General features: G+C 41.4%; 1 protein-coding gene across 2 annotated transcripts in view; it reads right to left on the bottom strand.

The window, feature by feature from the left end:
* CTNNAL1 (catenin alpha like 1) overlaps positions 1-21,689 on the bottom strand; it is a 67,430-nt gene that overhangs the window by 29,522 nt on the left and 16,219 nt on the right. For both annotated transcript variants that reach the window (XM_035016125.1, XM_035016126.1), the window contains exons 2-7: positions 20,877-21,066; positions 10,031-10,218; positions 8,253-8,372; positions 5,311-5,400; positions 4,122-4,292; positions 787-987 (exon numbers count right to left, since the gene is read on the bottom strand). In XM_035016125.1, coding sequence (XP_034872016.1) covers positions 787-987; positions 4,122-4,292; positions 5,311-5,400; positions 8,253-8,372; positions 10,031-10,218; positions 20,877-21,066 — 960 coding nt within the window. The remainder of the gene's footprint in view (positions 1-786; positions 988-4,121; positions 4,293-5,310; positions 5,401-8,252; positions 8,373-10,030; positions 10,219-20,876; positions 21,067-21,689) is intronic.

Raw genomic sequence — 21,689 nt, 5'->3', positions numbered from 1 at the left:
CCAGGGACCCCCAACTCTGTCCATCTTTACCATTCTCACTACATAACCTCCCAGGCTGTATGCACACCAGCAGTCTACCTGAGAGGTAGGCTGCTTACAATCTTAGACCAGGAATCAGTGCAAGGTTGAAAAATTTTTTACCTGCTTGCTGGATCTACCCTTGTCTTCACTGAGTCTAGGCGTCAATAAATTGTCTAAATTGTTGTTCTGCAGGGGCGCCTGGGTGGCTTAGTTGGTTAAGTGTTTGACTCTTGATTCCCTCTCAGGTTATGATCTCAGGGTTGTGAGATCGAGCCCCACCTCAGGCTCCATGCTCACATTCTCTCTCTCCCTCTCCCTCCCCCCTTCCCTTCCTTCTTTCTCTAAAAAATAATAAAATAAATTGTTGTGTCTATAAATCAGCTGTCCTCAGAGTTAAGCACTGTGCACGTGTGAATGGCTTTGGCAGTAAGACTCAGGGGACGAGAACCTCTAGGTAGGGCTCTTCACTCTGAAGAAGCATTTTGGGGAGGAATTTTCCAGAGGCGAGTTTGGTGGACGAGTGGGGATTATGGGATGAACTTGTGATAGTGATGGTGGTACAGAATGAGGCTGGCCAGGATGAGCAACTGAGAAACAGCAGGCCTAGAAATGGCAAGTACTGTGAGCGCTGGATGGGAAGGATGCTTCGGGCCAAGAAGGAGGGAGAAAAGGGATGAGACATCCTTGTCCCATTCCAGACCACATTCTCAGAGCTTTAGGAAAAAGCTATAGTATAGGATCGCTCTGACGAAAAAAAGTTCTTACACTTTGAATCCACACAGAAAGTAACTGCTGCAGTTCCAGTCTTGCCTGAGTGGACAGTTCCAAGATGCGTTCCCTGTGCTCATGGCTGGTGTAGGCAGAATCCGTAAAGTCCTCAGTGCGCTCCAAAATGACTTCTAGAGTAGCAGAAAGATTCTCTTTTGACTGAAAATAAAGATTCTCCAGAAGAGCTTCAATATTCATCTGAGAACAGAAAGGATATCCATCTGCATGAGGCAATATTCCCACATAACCAAATGCGCTGTAACTTCTAAGAGTGCCCAGAGAGACACTAGCCATTTCCTTCCCTGTCTGAGGGCTCGGGGGGAAATACAACCTCTAGTGATGACTCTATTCTCCAGGACACGTTGCTCAAGGGCCACCAGCAACCATGCAGAGATTCACTACAACAGCTGTTAATACAACAGTCCTATGAAGTCAGTAAATACTAAGGCAGAAAAGCATGATCATGTAGCAACCGGTAGGAAAAATGAACCAGCCCACAGGTAGAGAATTTGCACCTGAGAAGGTGCTGAGGCAAAGTCCTGAAAGATGCTACACCCAAATATGAACTTGTGTTGAGCCCAGGGGGGCAGGGTATGGAGGGTGTGAGTATGGGAAGGGCTGGGAAAGGCACCAAATTTTCCTTCCTTAATTCAGCAAAACTCTCCTAGTAACCTAACCGGTCTCCCTACATTTTGACTTATGTCCGACAGCACCTCCCTGACCAAAACTTTCTCTACCATCCTCTACCTGTATCATCTTTCTAAAATGGAAAGCTTCTGATATTGCCACCTCCCTCTAACTGACTCCTCACCACGTATAAAATTAAGCTCAAATTTCTACTGCGTAACACAAAATCCTCTAGGGTCTTGACTTTATAGATCTTTCTGACAGTCTGTCCAACCACCCCTCAAGTTCCCAACAACCTGTCACTTCAGCCATCCTGTGCTCAGAGTTCCCGGAACGCGTGACGGACATGTGTTCACTGGCGCATCTTTCTCTCTCTCAGCTGCCTACGTGACACTATGCCGCTGCAGCTGGGTCTAAACGCCAGCCCATGAGCGGAGTCACAAAACAACTTGGCCCAAGAGGCGATCCGCGGTGATGACCAAGACTGTGCTCACACTGAATGTGCTGGTAAGAATAGCTTACATTTGTTTAGCACTTTAAAGTCCTTTCACAAACATAGTCTCAAGTTAATCCTTACATCTGACCCATTTTCACAGGACCCACGAAAATACCAAGATTTGGGAAGGTCAAGAGGCCATAGTCGGGGCCTGCTTCCCCTCCTCCTCTTGGCCCAAGGTGTCTCAGGTAACCACCCCATCCTAGGTAGATGGCTTTTTTTTTTTTTTTTAAGCTAGGAAAGAACATGGATAAAAGTGAGGTATGGAATTGACAAGGAGCATCTGAGAATTTAGAATTTAAACAGAATTACAACATAAAAATCAATCATGTTGATCATACACCATTTATGTTAAGGTTTTTGATTCTCCCCTTTGAAAGAACATACACATGCTTTTAAACAGCAGCTGAGGGGCGCCTGGGTGGCTCAGTTGGTTAAGCATCTGCCTTCGGCTCAGGTCATGGTCCCAGGGCCCTGGGATCGAGTCCCGCATCCGGCTCCCTGCTCAGTGGCGAGCCTGCTTCTCCCTCTCCCTCTACCTGCAGCTCCCTCTGCTTGTGCTCTCTCTCTCTCTCTGACAAATAAATAGTTTTTAAAAAATGTTTTTAAAAATAAAATTAAAAAACAGCAACTGAGTAGAGTTGTTTTTTCAAAAGCCATTCATTTATATGGTTTCCTAAGATTCGTCCACATATTCACAGTACCGAGCACAGTAAAGCATCCCGTCTCCATCTACAGATTATACTCTCCACCAGGAAAAATGGTAAGATGCCAAAAAGATACCCACTGATGGTGAGACAGAGTCTATCCGTAAAAGCTCCGCCCTGCAGACTGCAGCTGGTGAAGGGTCAGCAGCTAGCCCGGCTGCAGCAGCCTCAGGCACAGCTCCGCCCCGAGGTAACCTGGGGTTACCCAAGGGTAGCAGCAAGAAGCAAAAGACTTGGCTCTCGTCCTATTTGTTTCCCTAATTATCCTTTAACCCTTGACAAGACATCTCCCCCTCGGCCTTTATAAAAAGAGGGGATTAGTAAAATAAGCTCTAAGATCCCTCAGGCAATACAAACTCTAAAACCATGACTGGTCTTTGTAGCTTCTTTCCCCTCAGAAAGAGAGTTAGGGCAGGACCAGCAGCATACAGGCAAACCCACAGGCATCAACTGAAAGGTCACGGACTTTGGGATTAGCGAGTCCTGGTTCTAAAGAAGGGTTCTACCACTTACTAGCTTTCCTCCTCAAAAACACAATGATAATAGTACCCACCTAAAAGGGAAGTTAGTGATTAAATTAGATAATATTCAGGAAGACAACAGCCCCTAAAAATAACTGTTCTTTCCATGACTTTCTTTCATCCCATGTTCCTACCTAAGTAGGAATTAAAAAGACGGAAGGAATGCCATCTTCACTGCAGCCCTTAGCCTATAGATAACTTCTAAGGGCCTCAGTCTTCCCAGCTGTTAAATGAGGGCTTGTACGAGATGATTTCCTAGGGCCCTCCTCAATCAGACCCAGAGAGCACCTTCACCAGCTCTCTGACTTCCCATGAGAAGTTCTGCCCGAAAATGGGGGGGATTCTGAGTCAGACTGCCTGGTTTCAAATCCTAACTCTGGCACTTTCTTGCTGGCAAATTACTTAATCTCTATTTCTCAGTCTCCCCAACAGTATAGTAGCAATAGTTCTTATAGGATTTTACAGGTACATACATTTAAAGCATTCGGAACAGGGTTGGCACAGAGTAAATGCTCAATAATACATGTTAGCATGTATTAGTGTTCATTCCAGATTTTAATTAACATGAATACTATTACTATTATTAAAGTCTCAAAATATCCACCATAGAGCTCAGGGAAGAGTAGGGATTCCAGCAGAAACCATTTGCTGTCTGTCACCAGCCACAGACGGATAGCACAGCACTGCTCAAAAGACTGGGCAGGGAACACCTTTCTAAACAGAGGACAGGAGGCTTCTGCTGAACCATGCAGTGACACAGGGCCCGGGAGCTACCATAACCCCAGACCAACGTTCTCCATACAAACTACACTAAACCAAATGTTACCGAATATTAAGTTTATACAGAGTGACACTGTGTTAAAGAAAAATCTCTGCTTTTGTGAAGCATCTATCCTAAAATATTATACCAGAACATGGATACTACCTCTAAAGATGTTCCTCTGATATGGAAAGAAAAAAATACATTCTCTCTATTCTTACCTTGAATTCTTTAATTCCAGTAAAAATACTGACAGAAGAAATGTCAGTCTCTCCACTTGGTTTGCAGTCAGTCACGATTTCAATCACCTTATCTAATGCCACTTTCATTCGGTCAAATACTCCCTCTTTGTTTTTATGGGCTGATTCGCAGTTGGGATGCCTGAGACATGTCTTCAAAACAATTGAAAATTTTTATTTTCAGATTGGGCCCATACCATAATACACAAAATCTTACAGAGAACATATCATGCTAATAAAAATGGTTCTTTACCAAAATCTCCTGGGTCCCTGGCTCACCCAGCTGCTTCTCCTCACTAAAAGTGGAAGCAGGATGAGTAAAAAGCGATAGCAAGGTTAAGTGAAAAAGGCAGAATGCAAAACTGTATCTTTATACCTCAATAAGTTCACTTAAAATTTGGGGGGAAACTATCTTCATCACGATTAGAACTATTTTAAAATGTTGCCTTCCCTGTGCAAAACCTAAAAAAGAACGAGGACGAGCACACATGAACACATGTTCTATGACAGTGGATATATCTTTGACTTTTTAAGAATGATGTGAATGAAAGCTGCTCAGGGGGCCTCCATGTGAACAGAGCCTTGCAAGCCGGCCCCAGGGAGCTGTTGTGGTGGCCTCACTAACCCAGCCTAGAGTAAATCCTGCGAGCAGACAAGGCAATTCTAAATAAACTGCTCACGAGCTGTTGACTAGTTTTTTCTTGAATTGTACCGAGTTGCTGGCCAGCTGCTGTTTGGAATCACCAGCGCTCGACTGACAATTTTGTTAATAGTAGAATAAGGAACCAGACATACGAATTTACAGAATAAACAAACCAAAGGCTGGATTAATACTCCACTGTTACTTAACAGATTCTAACTTGCCTCGCTTTTTCGACAGTACATGTGTTGGCTCCCCGACGAGCCTGGCAAACCCTGTGGGCAGTGACCGTGCGTGACAGGCCCCGACTCCCGGCACCTCACACGCCACCTTGCGCTCGGCTGCTCACGGAGCGCTGACTCGCGGACTGACTGCCGTCTGGAACCGGGGAAGGAAGTGAGCCTTCTTGCTAAAGGATAACTGAGATCTGACTGCTGTAGCCTATGCTCCAAGTTATCACTTCGACCTTTTTAAAAATGTAAACCATATAAAGTAGATGCATTTAAGCAGGTAAAACAAGAGGGTCCCTACCTTTGAGGCTGTGAGAAGCATCATTGTACACTTTTCAAGAACGGCCCTGGCTGCTGCCATTTTTGCCTTTTTCTTCTCGTCTTTCAGATCCTAAAAAAGAAATAAAACCACTGAGCGGTCTAGGATCCTGCAAACAATTTCATGAAAAAAATCATTTACACAACAAGAATCAATTAAGTAACATTGTTTAAAAAGTGACAAAGTGAAGAAAACCAGGAGAAAGTTTGATAAAATGTCACCGCTTTGATCTAAATCCATCAACACACTGTGGAAAGAAGCAGGTGCCCTTACTGAGGGTGGCAGAGCCAGGGACTGAGGGCCTGAGACGGAGCAGTGGGAGGCCTCGCGGCTCGCACGCTGGTGGCCTGCACACCTGACATTCTTGTGCCCACGTGGATATACCTCACTCCCGACCCGAAACAACCGTCCTATGCTTTACTCCGTTAAGAGTGACCTAGTTAGGGGCGCCTGGGTGGCTCAGTTGGTTAAGCGACTGCCTTCGGCTCAGGTCATGATCCTGGAGTCCCTGGATCGAGTCCCACATCGGGCTCCCTGCTCGACGGGGAGTCTGCTTCTCCCTCTGACCCTCCCCCCTCTCATGTGCTCTCTCTCATTCTCTCTCTCTCTCAAATAAATAAATAAAATCTTAAAAAAAAAAAAAAAAAAGAGTGACCTAGTTAGGGCGCCTGGGTGGCTCAGTTGGTTAAGCAACTGCCTTCGGCTCAGGTCATGATCCTGGAGTCCCGGGATCAAGTCCTGCATGGGCTCCCTGCTCAGCAGGGAGTCTGCTTCTCCCTCGGACCTTCCCCCCTCTCATGTGCTCTCTCTCTCTCTCTCATTCTCTCTCAAATAAATAAAAAAAAAATCTTTAAAAAAAAAAAAAGAGTGACCTAGTTATCGAGCAGTTATGGGTTATTATTTCCTTCAGATTAGATACTTAGAAGTCAACTCTTTCAGAGACCATGTCTGGTTAAACTTAACCAATATGCTGCTCTGAAACAGTCTTTTTTTTTTTTTTTTTTAAGATTTTATTTATTTATTTGACAGAGAGAGAGAGACAGCAAGAGCAGGAACAAAAGCAGGGGGAGTGGGAGAGGGAGAAGCAGGCTTCCCGGTGAGCAGGGAACCCGATGTGGGCCTTGATCCCAGGACCCCGGGATCATGACCTGAGCAGAAGGCAGCCGCTTAACGACTGAGCCACCCAGGCACCACTGCTCTGAAACAATCTGAAGATGTTTCTCGGGTCTATCATTTTCTCCAACTAGATTATGAAATCTGGAGCAGGCACCATGCTTTGAATTATTTTCTTTTAGTTTCTCTTCATAGAGCCCTTGATAAGGATGTGTGCTATTATAGAAAGTACCTAAACAGTGTGATTAAATCTAGAACCAAATACTCTTATAATAATTTGGTCATGGCCATCTAAATCAGAGGTCAGCAGCCATTTTCAACAGAAGGCCAGATAATAAATTTTTCAGGCTTTCTGGGTCAGAGTCTGAAACAACTACTTAATTCTGCCATTGCAGTGTGAAAGCCACCCTGAGACAATCCATAAACAAACTAACATGGCTGTGTCCCAACAAAACTTTACTTATGGACACTGAAATTTGAATTACACAAAATTTTCACCTGTCACATTAGTCAGTCTTTCCATTTGTGGGTTGTAGGCCATACAAGATACCATCTATTGTACGGTGATAACAAATGAGCGAAAAAGAGGGCATTTCAATCTGTTAGAGAGGTCTAGTCCCCAGGACAAAAAGAGGCCTCCATAAAACCCAGATGGTCCAAGAAGCACTAGGTGAAGCATACAAACCAGCCTGCCACTTTCCAGGCCAATACCCCTCTTCCAGCTCCAGCTACAACCAGGAAAGTTCACATCCAACATGATGATACTCTATGGGACTACACCAAAACATCTCAAGAGGTCCCTTATTATATATCTAACCTGCTGACAAGATGAACTAATGCATGAATACCCCAACAAAGAAAAGTCAACTCTAAATATAATATGGTCTTCCACCTCCCTAAATTTGGGGGGCTTACAGTCTAAATTGAGGAACAGACCTATAAAACACTAATATCACAGTGTAGGTTAAAAACTACAGGCTCCAAAATCAGACATAACGAAGTTCAACCTGCTAGATGAGTGACCTTGGGAAAGTTTATTATCCTCTCAGGTTCTATCTCCTCAGGTGTAAAACAGTAATAATACCTGTCTTACAGGAATGTTTTCAAAATTAATGAGATCATGTGTATCAAGTACCTAACACATAGCTAATGCAGATAAATAACGGCTTGACTTATTACTACTGAGAAAACTGACAGAAATAGATAACAGCAGAATAATACATAACACATTACAAAAACAGAAACAGAATAAAATACTAACAGAATATATATGATGACTCAATTTATTTGCCTGAGCCCTGGTAGAAGAGTCAAATGTATTTTCCTAAAAGAGGAAGTATTAGATCTGAGCCCTGAAGGCAAATATGACCTTTCCTAGTATGTGTGGTAAGAACATATTTAACTGGGGCGCCTGGGTGGCTCAGTTGGTTGGGCAACTGCCTTCGGCTCAGGTCATGATCCTGGAGTCCTGGGATCGAGTCCCACATCGGGCTCCCTGCTCGGCAGGGAGTCTGCTTCTCCCTTTGACCCTCTTTCCTCTCATGCTCTCTCATTCTCTCTCTCAAATAAATAAATAAAATCTTTAAAAAAAAAAAAAGAACATATTTAACTATTACATGTATGCAAAAAAAAAAAAAAAGTCACGTAAATTTACTTACTTTATCCTAGCTCCTTTATGAAAGGCTTTCAACACCAAAGTTATAAATTTAATAAGCAAATAAACCAACCCAGATAATCACAAAGATCACACCTCCATCCAAATGAAAAAGTATGCATGTATTTGAAAATGTTTAAATGTGGTAAACACATACATTTTGTCTATCTCCAGTTAGATGTGCAAACTCCACCATTTCATTTCCAAACTGACTGAATATTTGGACAAACTCTTGAAAGCTATTCACTTTCTCTAGTCTTTCCATAGTTGCAAGAACCTGCAAAACAGAGAATATTTGATTGTCAGGTGTAGACATGAAAGAGACTGAGATGTCAAGTCTGAAGAGAAAGGAAAAAGGAGAAACTCTGAATTCTAGGGGAGAGCTGAGAAGGAGTCGTCACAGGGGAAGACAGGGAAGGAGGAGCCCAGAGAAGTAGAAGCACATCCAAAGGTTAGAATCATCTAGGGAATGATTTGTTTTTATGATGGGGAGACCTGAGCTTACTTGAAAATTAAAAGGAAAAAGAGTACAAGAAACACCTTGATATACAGGAGGAGATCATTTATGTAGCGAAGTCCGGAGAAGGTGGACATGTGCAGGACAGAGGTAATCCTATCTTCAGAGAGCTAGGGAGACAGGGAGGATCAAGGTAATACACAGAAGCCTTAAGGTTCACTTTGGGGAACCCCATTCTTCCCAAGAAAGTGGAAGGAAGGTCACCTGCACAGTGAGGAGTGGAAAGGAAGGTGTGGTGCTTCGAAAGCAGGAAAACAGTATGGATCAGTCAGGAATTGTCTGTGTTGAACAAACTAACTGCCAAGAGGCTTTGGGTAGCCAGGGGCAAAAAAAAAAAAAAGTGAGAGACCAATTGTAGAGCCCACAGACAATGTTAGGTGTTTTCTTGATATTAAAAGTAAAGTAAATAGATGTGAAATATATTTTCAAATACTTTTCTCTTGAAATAATAGTACTGGATTAGCTTTCGTCAGACCAAGATAGGTAAAGAAAACACAGATATCCTGTGTTTACTTTTGAAAATGAGGATATGATGGCTGTTTGGCACGTTAACCTGCGCTGGCAGCTCAGGAAGTCCAGGCGACTAGCACAGATAAGGCAGATTGCTACCGCTGAGCAGAAACTCCGTCTTTCAAAGAGATAGGGGTTTTTTCCCTATCACTCCAGCACTGCCCGATCCACCTCTCCAATTTCTTTTTTGCTTGAAACTCACACTCTTTAGTTCACTCAACACCCATCAGGTAGTGCTGTCCTCAAACCTGATTGAGACAATCCCTTTCCTGGCAGACTGCCCTCCTCCTTGCCTAGGGAATTATCCAGGGAAAGAAGTGACTGTCCATGCCCTGGCTTTGCTGGATGATGGGGGAGCACGACCATTATCTGAGCAACTGGAAAGAGTTCTAGACTGGAGAGTTTAAATTTATTCTGCAAGCTTTATGATTATTCATAACCTCTAGGGATGTTGCATAAAGAAATTTCTTGTAGTGTTGGTAACTGCAATTTCAGATGACTGAATTTTTTTAAGCTTATAAATTATTATCCTCTGACTCTGAAAAAAAAAAAAAAGGTCCTGAGGAATTTGGTATTTTTATCAACTAGGTTTCTACTACATACACTGTCATGGTTCTTGGCTTTTCTTCCCAAATTTGTACACATGAAAAGCTTACACGAATAAACCTCAACAAGTAGATAACGATTTTCTGAGAAGAAATATTATTTACATCTAAATGTTTAGACCCAGTACACACATTGTTTAGGAATTATAGGTACAGAAGAAATACCACTTTTAAACTACAGACAACTGGAGGTAAAACAATTAAAATTGATAAGCATTGCCAAATTACCTGTAATTAACCTAAAAAACAACCTTTGAACAACCCCAAAAGACACAAGTATAGAAACACGAGAAAGACAAATACCTTATTTCTTGATGTTATTATCTGCTTAATGACTACTCGGTCTGCCAGCAACAACACTTTTGTCACTGAAGAAAGAAGTAATCTTGCAGCCTTTATAACTCCTGTTTTATCTGTAAAAATTGTGATCTGGCCATCAGATTCTGGATGATTCAAGCTGCTTATATCTGTAAGTGCTGCAATTGTTTCTCCTAACAAGAAAGGCAAGGGTGAAAAGTTAAATTGGGAATAAGATGCACTTAAATTAAAATCCAGACTTTACTCTTGAAGGGAATGTGCTCAAGTGGGTAGACACTTGGCTTTGGAGTCTCATTTCAGGAAGAAGAAACAGCTTCTCCTTGATGAGCACAAGGATTATCGTATGAGGCTCTCTAATGACAAAATAATGGCACATTCTTAAGAACTTTGAGAAATTTGTAGCCTTCACCAAGTTTGCAAAATATTTTAATTTTTCTTCTAGTGATATGGCAAACTACATGATCTAAAAAAGCCTTCTTCTCTGTAAGACCAAATAAGAGAAATCCCAAGGGCCAATAACCAAAGAAGAATCTAAAGTAGGGCAGTAAGCAGTTGCCAAGGCTTTGGCCAGGGGTGAGGGGATAGAAAAGTACTGGGGCGGGGGTGGTAGTCACTGCCCATCTCCACAGCCTGAAGAGGCTAGGGTTCTTAAGAACACCCATGAAAAGAAGACAAAGCTTTGGGCCTCTTGAGAGGCATCCTCAGTAATAAGGGGGCCTAGAAAAATCATCCATAGGCAAAGGGAAATAATATGCAAGTTTATCTGTTGGGCAGCCTGGGCTCCGGGTGGGAAAAAAACAAAAGTATCTCTCCTGAGAACTTAAGACACAGGCTGACTCTGAGGCTTGCTGTTTGAATGTATACTTCTTATGATGCCCAGCATAAACCATTCTACCAAATGAACGCCCAACCCTCTAGAACAAGTCTCTTCTTCACTATCAAAATGTTGCTAGCAAAATGCTTTGATTTCTGTAATAGCAATTATCTACCAGTAAAACAATACAAATATTTGTTCTCCTTAAAAATGAAGCCAGGCTGTAATTTTTTCCAAACTTTACTGTTTAACTTAACAAGATTTAAAAAATAAACTTTCCATCATCTTGCAATGTTCAAGGTAATTTTTTACATCCTATATAAACCTTAGTGCATGGATTGATTTTCTCACAAAAGCCCCCTTGTCCATACTATTATATATACCCAATAAGGTATCAGCCCATAGGCTAAGGATCTTGAGTAAAAGTACCTGAATTTTAATGGACAGGTCACAAGGTGTGACATAATGAAATCAAGATTTAGGGTCAGTCTGGAGAAAGGAGAGACTCAAAGTCAGGGTATTACTCAGGCAGCATTTCATTTGTGGGTATGAAGCAGTAAGGATCTTGCAAGGACGGTAGCTATAGGAACATAAAAAAGATGATTTGGGAGATACCAGAGAAAGAAAATATAAAATTGGTACCTGAGCAGTGATAAGAAAAAGAGAAATGAAAAAAATGGCTTCGAGGTTGTGAACCTAAATTACTTTTTAAAAAAACATCAGAAAGGCACAGAAAGGGAAATGATAAATTTACTTTCAGACAACAGGAATTTGAAACAACACAGGAAAACCCAAAAGACAAGCCTGTAGATATGGATTGGTTACCTATCATGACAACAGCTGAAACTCTACTAATAGAGGAAGTCTGTGGCAGCCAGCCTCCAAGATGGCTCCCAGTGATTCCCACCTCCTGGAATTTACTACATCCTTGTGTTGTCTCCTCCCACATCATACTAGGGTTGGTACAGCAGAAGTGATGGTATGTCACTTCCAAGATAGGTTTTTAAAGACACTAAGGTGGCCATCTTGGTTGTTCTCTCTCTCTCTCTGTCTAAGGAAAGCCAGCTACCATGTTGTAAGCAGCCATTCTTACAAAGAGGCATAGATGAGAAACTCAGGCCTCTGCCCAAAAGCCAACAAAGAAGTGAAGCCTGCCAACAACCAACAGAGGGAACTGGAAAGCAGATCCTGCAGTCCAGTCAACCTTCAGATAACTACAGGCCCAGCAGACACCTTGAGTGCAACCTTGGGAGAGAGACACTAACCCAGACCCCACTGGCTAAGCCACTCCCTGATTTCTGACCCTCAGAAACTATGTGCAGTAATAAATGTTTGTGGTTTTAAGTTGCTAGGTTTGGGTTAATTTGTTACACAGCAATAGGTTACTATACAGTTTATATAGCAAAATATACAGAGGGAAAAAAGGTTAGCATTAAACCTTCATGAGCACAGAAAGGGGCAGGAGGAAAAGTATCAGTTTGCAATAGCTTTGAGGATAAAAATGTTTCCTCTCTGCCTCTGGAAAATGTTACTTTTTCCTACAGCTCTCAATCCTCAAAGATACTACATATGAGCCTGCCCATATGGCATTATGTAACTTTTCCTTTTTCTGACTAAACCCAGGCATTAAACTCGTAACTATGTGGGATGGTAACATTTGGTTAGCTCCACTAACATGGTCAAATTCTTCCTTAACATTACAAAAATTGTTCCAAGTGTAGACTGTTCAGAAATTAGCTCCCCGAAAAAGTCACAATGCTGTCCTTTTAGCTTCATGGTTGCCATTTTTAACTTGTATATGTAATTAGTGTTGTGTCTTAATGTGAAAATCTAAAGTCAGTCTATTATAGATATTTATTGAGCTCCCATAAAAAATATGCGACAAGTAAAAATGTTGAAAGGGGGCACAAATTGGGTGGAGTCAACATTACAAAATTCTAGTTACCAAGTAAGTCATGGGGATGCGATATATAGCTTGGCAACCATAGTTAATACTGTATTGCATATATTTTATTTTTTTAATTTTTTATATTTTTTTAAAGATTTTATTTATTTGACAGAGAGAGATAGTGAGAGCAGGAACACAAGCAGGGGGGAGTGGGAGAGGGAGAAGCAGGCTTCCCGCTGAGCAGAGAGCCCAATGTGGGGCTCGATCCCAGGACCCTGGGATCATGACCCAAGCCAAAGGCAGATGCTTAACGACTGAGCCATTCAGGCACCCTGCATATTTTTTTAAATATTGCATATTTTTAAGAGAGTAAATCTTAAAAGTTCTCACTACACACACAAAATTTTTAACTATGTTTGGTGACAGATGTTAACTAGACTTACTTTGGTGATCATTTTACAATATAGTTGACCCTTCAACAATGTGGGTTTGAACGCTGTGGGTCCACTTACATGCAGATTTTTTTCAATAAACACAGGATAGTACTGCAAATGTATTTTCTCTTCCTTATGATTTTTAAAAAATATTTTATTTATTTATTTGTCAGAGAGAGAACACAAGCCAGGGGGAGCGGCAGGCAGATGGAGAAGCAGGTTCCCCACTGAGCAAGGAGCCGGATGTGGGACTCTATCCCAAGACCCTGGAATCATGACCCGAGCCAAAAGCAGACGATTAACTGACTAGGCCACTCAGGCGTCCCCCTTATAATTTTCTTAATAACATTTTCTTTTCTCTAGCTTACTTTATTGTAAGAATACAGTATACAATACATATAACATACAAAACATGTATTAATCAACCATTTGTTATTGGTAAGACTTCTGGTCAACAGTAAGCTATTAGGAGTTAAGTTTTTGAGGAGTCAGAAGTTATACATGGATTTTCAACTACACAGAGGTTGGTGCCCCTAACCCCTGTGTTTTTCAAGGGTCAACTGTACATCCAAATATCAAATCATTGTGTTGTACAGCCGAAACTAACATAACATTATATGCCAATTATACCTCAATTTAACAAAATGTAAAAACACAATGCAAGCAGTCAACAGAAGAGGGGCCCCTGGCTGGCTCAGTGGGTAGAGCGTGTGACTCTTGATCTCAGGGTTGTAAGTTTGAGCCCCACATTGGGTGCAGAGATTACTTAAAAATAAAATCTTTAAGAAAAAGAAAAAAGAAGTCACCAGAGGAAAGAAAAGAAAAAAAAATAATAACAATTATAATGATAATACTTATTGAGTCCTTTTATGTGCCAAATGCATACATGCATTATATCAAAACACTTCTATAAACACTAACATTACCCCATTTTATTGATGAGAAAACTGAGGTTTAAAAAAGTTTAATAGCTTGCCCAATATCACACTGCTATCAAGTGAAGAGTTGGGACTGAAATCCAGGCAGTCTGACTCCAAAATCCTAGTTCCTTACCACTACTTTACATTATTTCCCTCAAATAAATATTAAATTGTCCAAAGGAGAAACTGATTACTATGGGCTGAGTGGGCTAGAAACATTTCAGGAGTGATTCAAGTTAAGTCTGAAATTTGTACATGTTAAGAGAAAATAAGGCTTCCATACTACACAACTCCAGGAGGCGCCATTCTCATTCTCTTACCAGAGTGACAGAAGAGGTAGTTCTCAAGAGGGGGAAGGGCACTTCAAAAAGAGACAACAGGTGGAGCCCATGACAACAGATGGCTTCCAAGAGCCACAGTCTACAGGAGTGTGAGTCGGTGGACCACGTCCTCTTTTCTCACCCTATACTGATCACAGTGACATCCTACAAAGCCCATAAGGTGAGTAGGACTCAGCTTGCCCTTTCATTCAAAAACCCCTACTCTTGCTTTAATTAAGGGCTGCTATAAAAAAACAATAATATGTAGAACATCTCTACATTTTCTGTTAAATTGTCCATTGCATTATGTAATGTCTGTTGTATAAGCGCCCACACAGTAATTTAGTGCCAGGAAAGAAGTTGCTCTCCACTTGACAAGCTGGTTTGTTTCCTTTCAACAAACAATGAGAATTATATAACCCTTTCTTTCCCACATTTGTGTCTTGCCTTCCAGGAAGTACAAAGATAAATTTCATGCTTAATTAGAGTAACAATGTTGGCCAAAGTTTCCAGTATATTTATTTTCATCTGCCATTGCAATGGACTTATTAAACATGTATCTTTTATTGTAAGCTATTTCAAATCCTCTTTAAAATGTAGGCAAGGGGCGCCTGGGTGGCTCAGTCGTTAAGCGTCTGCCTTCAGCTCAGGTCATGATCCCAGGGTCCTGGGACTGAGCCCCGCATCGGGCTCCCTGCTCCGCGGGAAGCCTGCTTCTCCCTCTCCCACTCCCCCTGCTTGTGTTCCCTCTCTTTACTGTGTCTCTGTCAAATAAATAAAAAATCTTTAAAAAAATAAAATGTAGGCAAAATATAAATTATGAATAGAATAAGGCCATCCTTCCTTCCCCACTTAAAATCTATTCACTAGCACAGTGAATAGCTACAAACTCGAGTCAACTCAGAATCCTCCCTGCTTTTAACCAATAATGAAGTCCTATCTATTTAACCACCTTAATGAATATTTCAGGTATTTTCCCTGTTATTATCCCTAAGGCATTGCCTTGGCTTAGCCTGGTTTACTGTAAAAGTTTCCACATTAATCTCCCTGCCTTTATCCTCAACTCTCTCTAATCAACCCTCATTTGTTCATTTCTTCCATCCTACCAGAAAGATTTCTAACACAAAACTATGTCTCTTATCTGGCTGAAAATTCCTCAACCTGTCATCTATAGAGTAATACCTAAAGTCACTCATAACACACAGGACTATGTATGATCTGGTTGGTCCCTCTGTATTTACTTGGCTTTATCTCACTTAGGATGATCCTCCAAACACACCTGCTCTTCCCTCAGGGTTGCCCATCTCAGTAAATGGCACCACCATTTCCCTAGCTGTTCATACTCTAAACCTTGGAGTTATCCATGGCTCCTCTTTCTGTCACATCCCACATCCAAACTATCAGTAAATCGCATCAGCTCTACCTTGATAATACAACCAAATGCAACTGATTTTCACCACCTCAAATGTGATGACCTGATCTAAGTCGCCATCATTCATCAACTGGACCCCTGCAACAACCTTCTAATTGGTCTCTGATTTCACCCTCATGCCTCCTAATATCTACTCTCCGTATAGAAACCGCCAGTGACCTTTTTAAAATATGAGATTATACCCAACTTTTACATCAACATGGATGGGACTGGAGGAGATTATGCTAAGTGAAATAAGTCAAGCAGAGAAAGTCAATTATATGGTTTCACTTATTTGTGGAATATAAGGAATAGCATGGAGGACATTAGGAGAAGGAAGGGAAAAAGCGGGGGGGGAATTGAAGGGAGAGATGAACCATGAGAGACTATGGACTCTGAGAAACAAACAGGGCTTTAGAGGGGAGTGGGAGGGGGGATCAGTTAGCCCGGTGATGGGTATTAATTAAGGAGGGCACATACTGCATGGAGCACTGGGTGTTATACGAAAACAATGGATCGTGGATCACCACATCAAAAACCAATGATGTATTGTATGGTGACTAACATAACATAATAAAATTAAAAAAAAAAAATTAGAGAAATACAAAGTAAAACAAGAATAAGATTTGTGTTGGGGTGTCTGGCTGGCTCAGTTGGAAAAGCATTCGACTCTTGATCTCAGAGTCATGAGTTCAAGCCCCACATTGGGTGCAAAGGTTTCTTAAATAAATAAATAAATCTAAAAAAAAGAGTAAGATTGTGTCACATCTGTCATGTTGGCAAAAAATTTAAATCTGATAACGCCAGGTTTGGTGAGGATGTGGGGAAACAGGAACACTGCCACCTTGGTACAACCTTTAAGGAGAACAGTTTGACAATATCAAGTAAAATTGAAGTTGTACATCCCTATGAACTTAGTTAAGTCCACTTCTACCTACATACCCCAGAGCTACAGTTCTCAAAGTGTGACCCATGGACCTGTGGGGGACCCTGAGACCCTTTTAAGGGGTCCATGGCAACTGTTCTCATAATATCAAGAAGTTATTTGCCTTTTGCACTATGTTGCTATTTGCACTAAGAGTGCAAAATCAGTGGTGGGTTGTGGTAGGCTGAATAATGGCCCCCAAAGATACCCAGGTCCTAATCCCTTGGAACCTGTGAATGTTATATGGCTTGAAGGACTTTGCTGACTTGATGAAGTTAAAGATCTTGAGATGGAGAGATTACTCTGGATCATCTGCATGGGCCCTAAATGTAACCACAACTGTCCTTGTAAGAAGGAAACTATCTCATGAGGAGTCTGACTCCATTTTCTGATGTTCAACTGCTAACACCTTTTAAGCTTGACCCCTTTTCTTCCCCCTTCTGCCCTACATTTAAGCCAGTTGATAAGAAAGGCTGGGCGCTCCCTCCTTTGCCACTGGTTGGAGATTCAAACCACATAAGGTCCTGCCTACGTGCAGGAACTCTCACCCCGGCCCCCATCGCCTAACCACTATAAAAAATTCATTAAAAAAAAAAAATAGGCATCTAAATCGGCAAAGAAGAAGTCAAACTCTCACTCTTTGCAGATGATATGATACTTTATGTGGAAAACCCCAAAGACTCCACCCCAAAACTGCTAGAACTCATATAGGAATTCAGTAAAATGGCAGGATATAAAATCAATGCACAGAAGTCAGTGGCATTCCTATACACCAACAACAAGACAAAAGAAAGAGAAATTAAGGAGTCGATCCCATTTACAATTGCACCCAAAACCATAAGATACCTAGGAATAAATCTAACCAAAGAGGCAAAGGATCTGTACTCAGAAAACTATAAAATACTCATGAAAGAAATTGAGGAAGACACAAAGAAATGGAAAAACGTTCCATGCTCATGGATTGGAAGAACAAATATTGTGAAGATGTCAATGCTACCTAGAGCAATCTACACATTCAATGCAATCCCCATCAAAATGTCATCCACTGTTTTCAAGGAAATGGAACAAATAATCCTAAAATTTGTATGGAACCAGAAAAGACCCCGTATAGCCAGAGGAATGTTGAAAAAGAAAAGCAAAGCTGGCGGCATCACAATGCCGGACTTCCAGCTCTATTACAAAGCTGTCATCATCAAGACAGTATGGTACTGGCATAAAAACAGACACATAGATCAGTGGAACAGAATAGAGAGCCCAGAAATGGACCCTCAACTCTATGGTCAACTCATCTTTGACAAAGCAGGAAAGAATGTCCAATGGAAAAAAGACAGTCTCTTCAACAAATGGTGTTGGGAAAATTGGATAGCCACATGCAGAAGAATGAAACTGGACCATTTCCTTACACCACACACAAAAATAGACTCCAAATGGTTGAAAGACCTCAATGTGAGACAGGAGTCCATCAGAATCCTTAAGGAGAACACAGGCAGCAACCTCGTCGACCTCAGCCGCAGCAATTTCTTCCTAGAAACATCACCAAAGGCAAGGGAAGCAAGGGCAAAAATGAACTATTGGGACTTCATCAAGATAAAAAGCTTTTGCAAAGCAAAGGAAGCAGTCAACAAAACCAAACGACAACCAACAGAATGGGAGAAGATATTTGCAAATGACATATCAGATAAAGGGGTAGTATCCAAAATCTATAAAGAACTCATCAAACTCAACACCCAAAGAACAAAGAATCCAATCAAGAAATGGGCAGAAGACATGAACAGACATTTTTCCAAAGAAGACATCCAAATGGCCAACAGATACATGAAAAAGTGCTCAATATCGCTCGGCATCAGGGAAATCCAAATCAAAACCTCAATGAGATACCACCTCACACCAGTCAGAATGGCTAAAATTAACAAGTCAGGAAATGACAGATGTTGGGGTGGGGTTGCGGAGAAAGGGGAACCCTCCTATACTGTTGGTGGGAATGCAAGCTGGTGCAGCCACTCCGGAAAACAGTGTGGATGTTCTTCAAAAAGTTGAAACTAGAGCTACCATATGATCCAGCAATTGCACTACTGGGTATTTACCCCAAAGATACAAAAGTAGGGATCCGAAAGGGTACATGCACCCCGATGTTTATAGCAGCAATGTCCACAATAGCCAAACTGTGGAAAGAGCCAAGATGTCCATCGACAGATGAGTGGATACTGGACAGATGTGGTATATATATACAATGGAATATTATGCAGCCATCAAAAGGAATGAGATCTTGCCATTTGCAACGACGTGGATGGAACTAGAGGGTATTATGCTGAGCGAAATAAGTCAAACAGAGAAAGACATGTATCATATGACCTCACTGATAGGAGGAATTGTTAATCTCAGGAAACAAACTGAGGGTTGCTGGAGTGGGGGGTGGGGTGGGAGGGATGGGGTGACTGGGTGATGGACACTGGGGAGGGTATGTGCTCTGGTGAGCGCTGTGAATTGTGCAGGACTGTTGAATCACAGATCTGTACCTCTGAAACAAATAATGCAATATATGTTAAGAAAAAAAAAAAAAGAAGAAGGTAGCAGGAGGGGAAGAATGAAGGGGGGGAAATCAGAGGGGTAGACGAACCATGAGACGATGGACTCTGAGAAACAAACTGATGGTTCTAGAGGGGAAGGGGATGGGAGGATGGGTTAGCCTGGTGATGGGTATTGAGGAGGACACGTTCTGCATGGAGCACTGGGTGTTATGCACAAACAATGAATCATGGAACCCTACATCTAAAACTAATGATGTAATGTATGGGGATTAACATAACAATAAAAAATTTAAAAAATAAATAAATAAATAAAAATAATAAAATATAAGATTATGTCACCACCCCACAAAAAACCTTCCACCAGGCCCCCTATCATACTTAGAACACAGTCCAAAGCTCCTGTCTTTGCCCTTCTAGAAGCCTATACCTGTTCTCACTCTCCTCCTTGCCAGAAGTACCATTGTACCAGATATTCATTCATGTAGCTGGTGCCCTCATTGGAGCAGACTCTGCCACAATGTTACTTCCTTAGAGGGGCTTCCTGACCCCCTACCTCAGTAGTTCTCAACGGGGGGCCATTTTGCCCCCGTGAAGGACATTTGGTAATGTCTGGAAACATTTTTGGTGTCACAGTGTGGGAAGAGGGGAATCAAATGGCGTCTAATAGGTAGGAGCTAGGGATTCTGGTAAACACTTTATAATGTACAGGACAGCCCCTACCCCCAACAAAGAATTATCAACAAGTAATTATCCAGCCCAAAATGTCAATAGCATCAAAATTGGGAAAACCTGACCTCTCTAAGATATACCTCCATTGATCTCTTAACCCTTACTCTGCTTTAATTTTTCATGAGTAACTATTATATATCTATTCATTTGTTTATGGTCTCCCCCACTAGAATGCACGCTCCATGAGGGCAGACATTTGACTGATGTGTACAGAGCTATATCCCTATGGCCTAGAAGAAAGCCTGGCCTATAGCCAGCACTCAGGAAATCTTTATTGAAAGAATAAATGGATAAATTATACTTCAAAAAAGGTGAACGATTTGTATCCATCAAGACACCCCAGGTTCTCTCAGGTTTTTGTGCCACCAGCTATAGAAAATTGTGGGACATCACAAAATTTGAAATCGCTATGATTTGTCTGCTATGAGTATAGGAACATGCTAATCTTTTTAAGATTTTATTTTTAAGTAATTTCTATACCTAACGTGGGGCTCAAACTTACATCCCCGAACATACTAATTTTATTTCCATTTTCTACATGGTGGCAATTAGACTAATATGCTCCTCAAGGGCAGAGTCTATGCCTCACATTCTCCTATGTCTCTGGCATTTCAATGGTTAATGGCAAGAATGGAAGACACTACCCTACCCAGTGAAAGAATTCAATGTGTCAGATTTAGGATTTGAGCCAAGAGAAGTTCAATATTCCTGGAAGCTAATCCAGGCCTTTAATGTCCTAGGAATCTGTAATCACAGGGCTAAGGCACAGTACACATCTTTACTCAAAATAAGACAGTAACTTGTCATCATATCCAAAGCAATAGAACTGGTATAAATAGGCTTTAATATCAATATCACATACCTGCTTGTTTAGCTTCAATACAGGCAATATTTATTTCTTCTTTCAAATCCCAGTTTTCATTGGCTATAGCTTCCCCTACTTTAACAAATCTTCCAACTGCCAAGTTGACGGCTTGTCCTACACGCTGAATTGCTTGCAGAGTTTTATCAGACTTTTTGGTATTATCTTTATGATTAATAAGCGTGGTAATCTAAAAATAAAAGATGAAAGCAACCTGATTAAAATTTATCTCAATATCTTTTTTTTTTTTTAAGATTTTATTTATTTATTTGACAGAGTGCAAGAGAGCACAAGCAGGGGGAGTAGTAGAGGGAGAGGGAGAAGCAGGCTCCCCGCCGAGCAGGGAGCCCCATGCAAGGCTCGATCCCAGCACTCTGGGATCATGACCTGAGCTGAAAGCAGACGCTTAACCATCTGAGCCACCCAGGCGCCCCTATCTCAATATCTTTTAAAGCTGTATCACAAAGGCTAAGAAAATTAAGTCCAGCATATAAGACTAGGTCCAGCATATAGCAACAGTCTTTGGCCTAAGACTAAATTTACAGCTTTAATGCTTCAACCCAGAGACAACCAGCAAAGCATCCATCCTGCATCCCTCCTCAGGACAATGTTTCCATTAATAACAATTCCAAGTTTACCTGATGACAGTTATCTGGGACACATAGTTCCAGAAGCCCTCCAGATATTTCAACAAATTTAAAGACAGGAGAAAAGTAGTAAAGGAGGGATCATTACATTCAAATAAACCCCACAGAAAACCAAAATACTTCTTAGTTCTTACTGCATACTAGAGATCTAGTTTCCCCTAATACG

Source organism: Mirounga leonina, unplaced genomic scaffold, assembly GCF_011800145.1.
Source record: "Mirounga leonina isolate KUSES-001 unplaced genomic scaffold, KU_Mleo_1.0 Mir_170, whole genome shotgun sequence".
NCBI classification, from domain to species: Eukaryota; Metazoa; Chordata; class Mammalia; order Carnivora; family Phocidae; genus Mirounga; species Mirounga leonina.
Note: the sequence above shows the minus strand (reverse complement) of the source record. Positions and strands in the feature narration are given on the sequence as shown.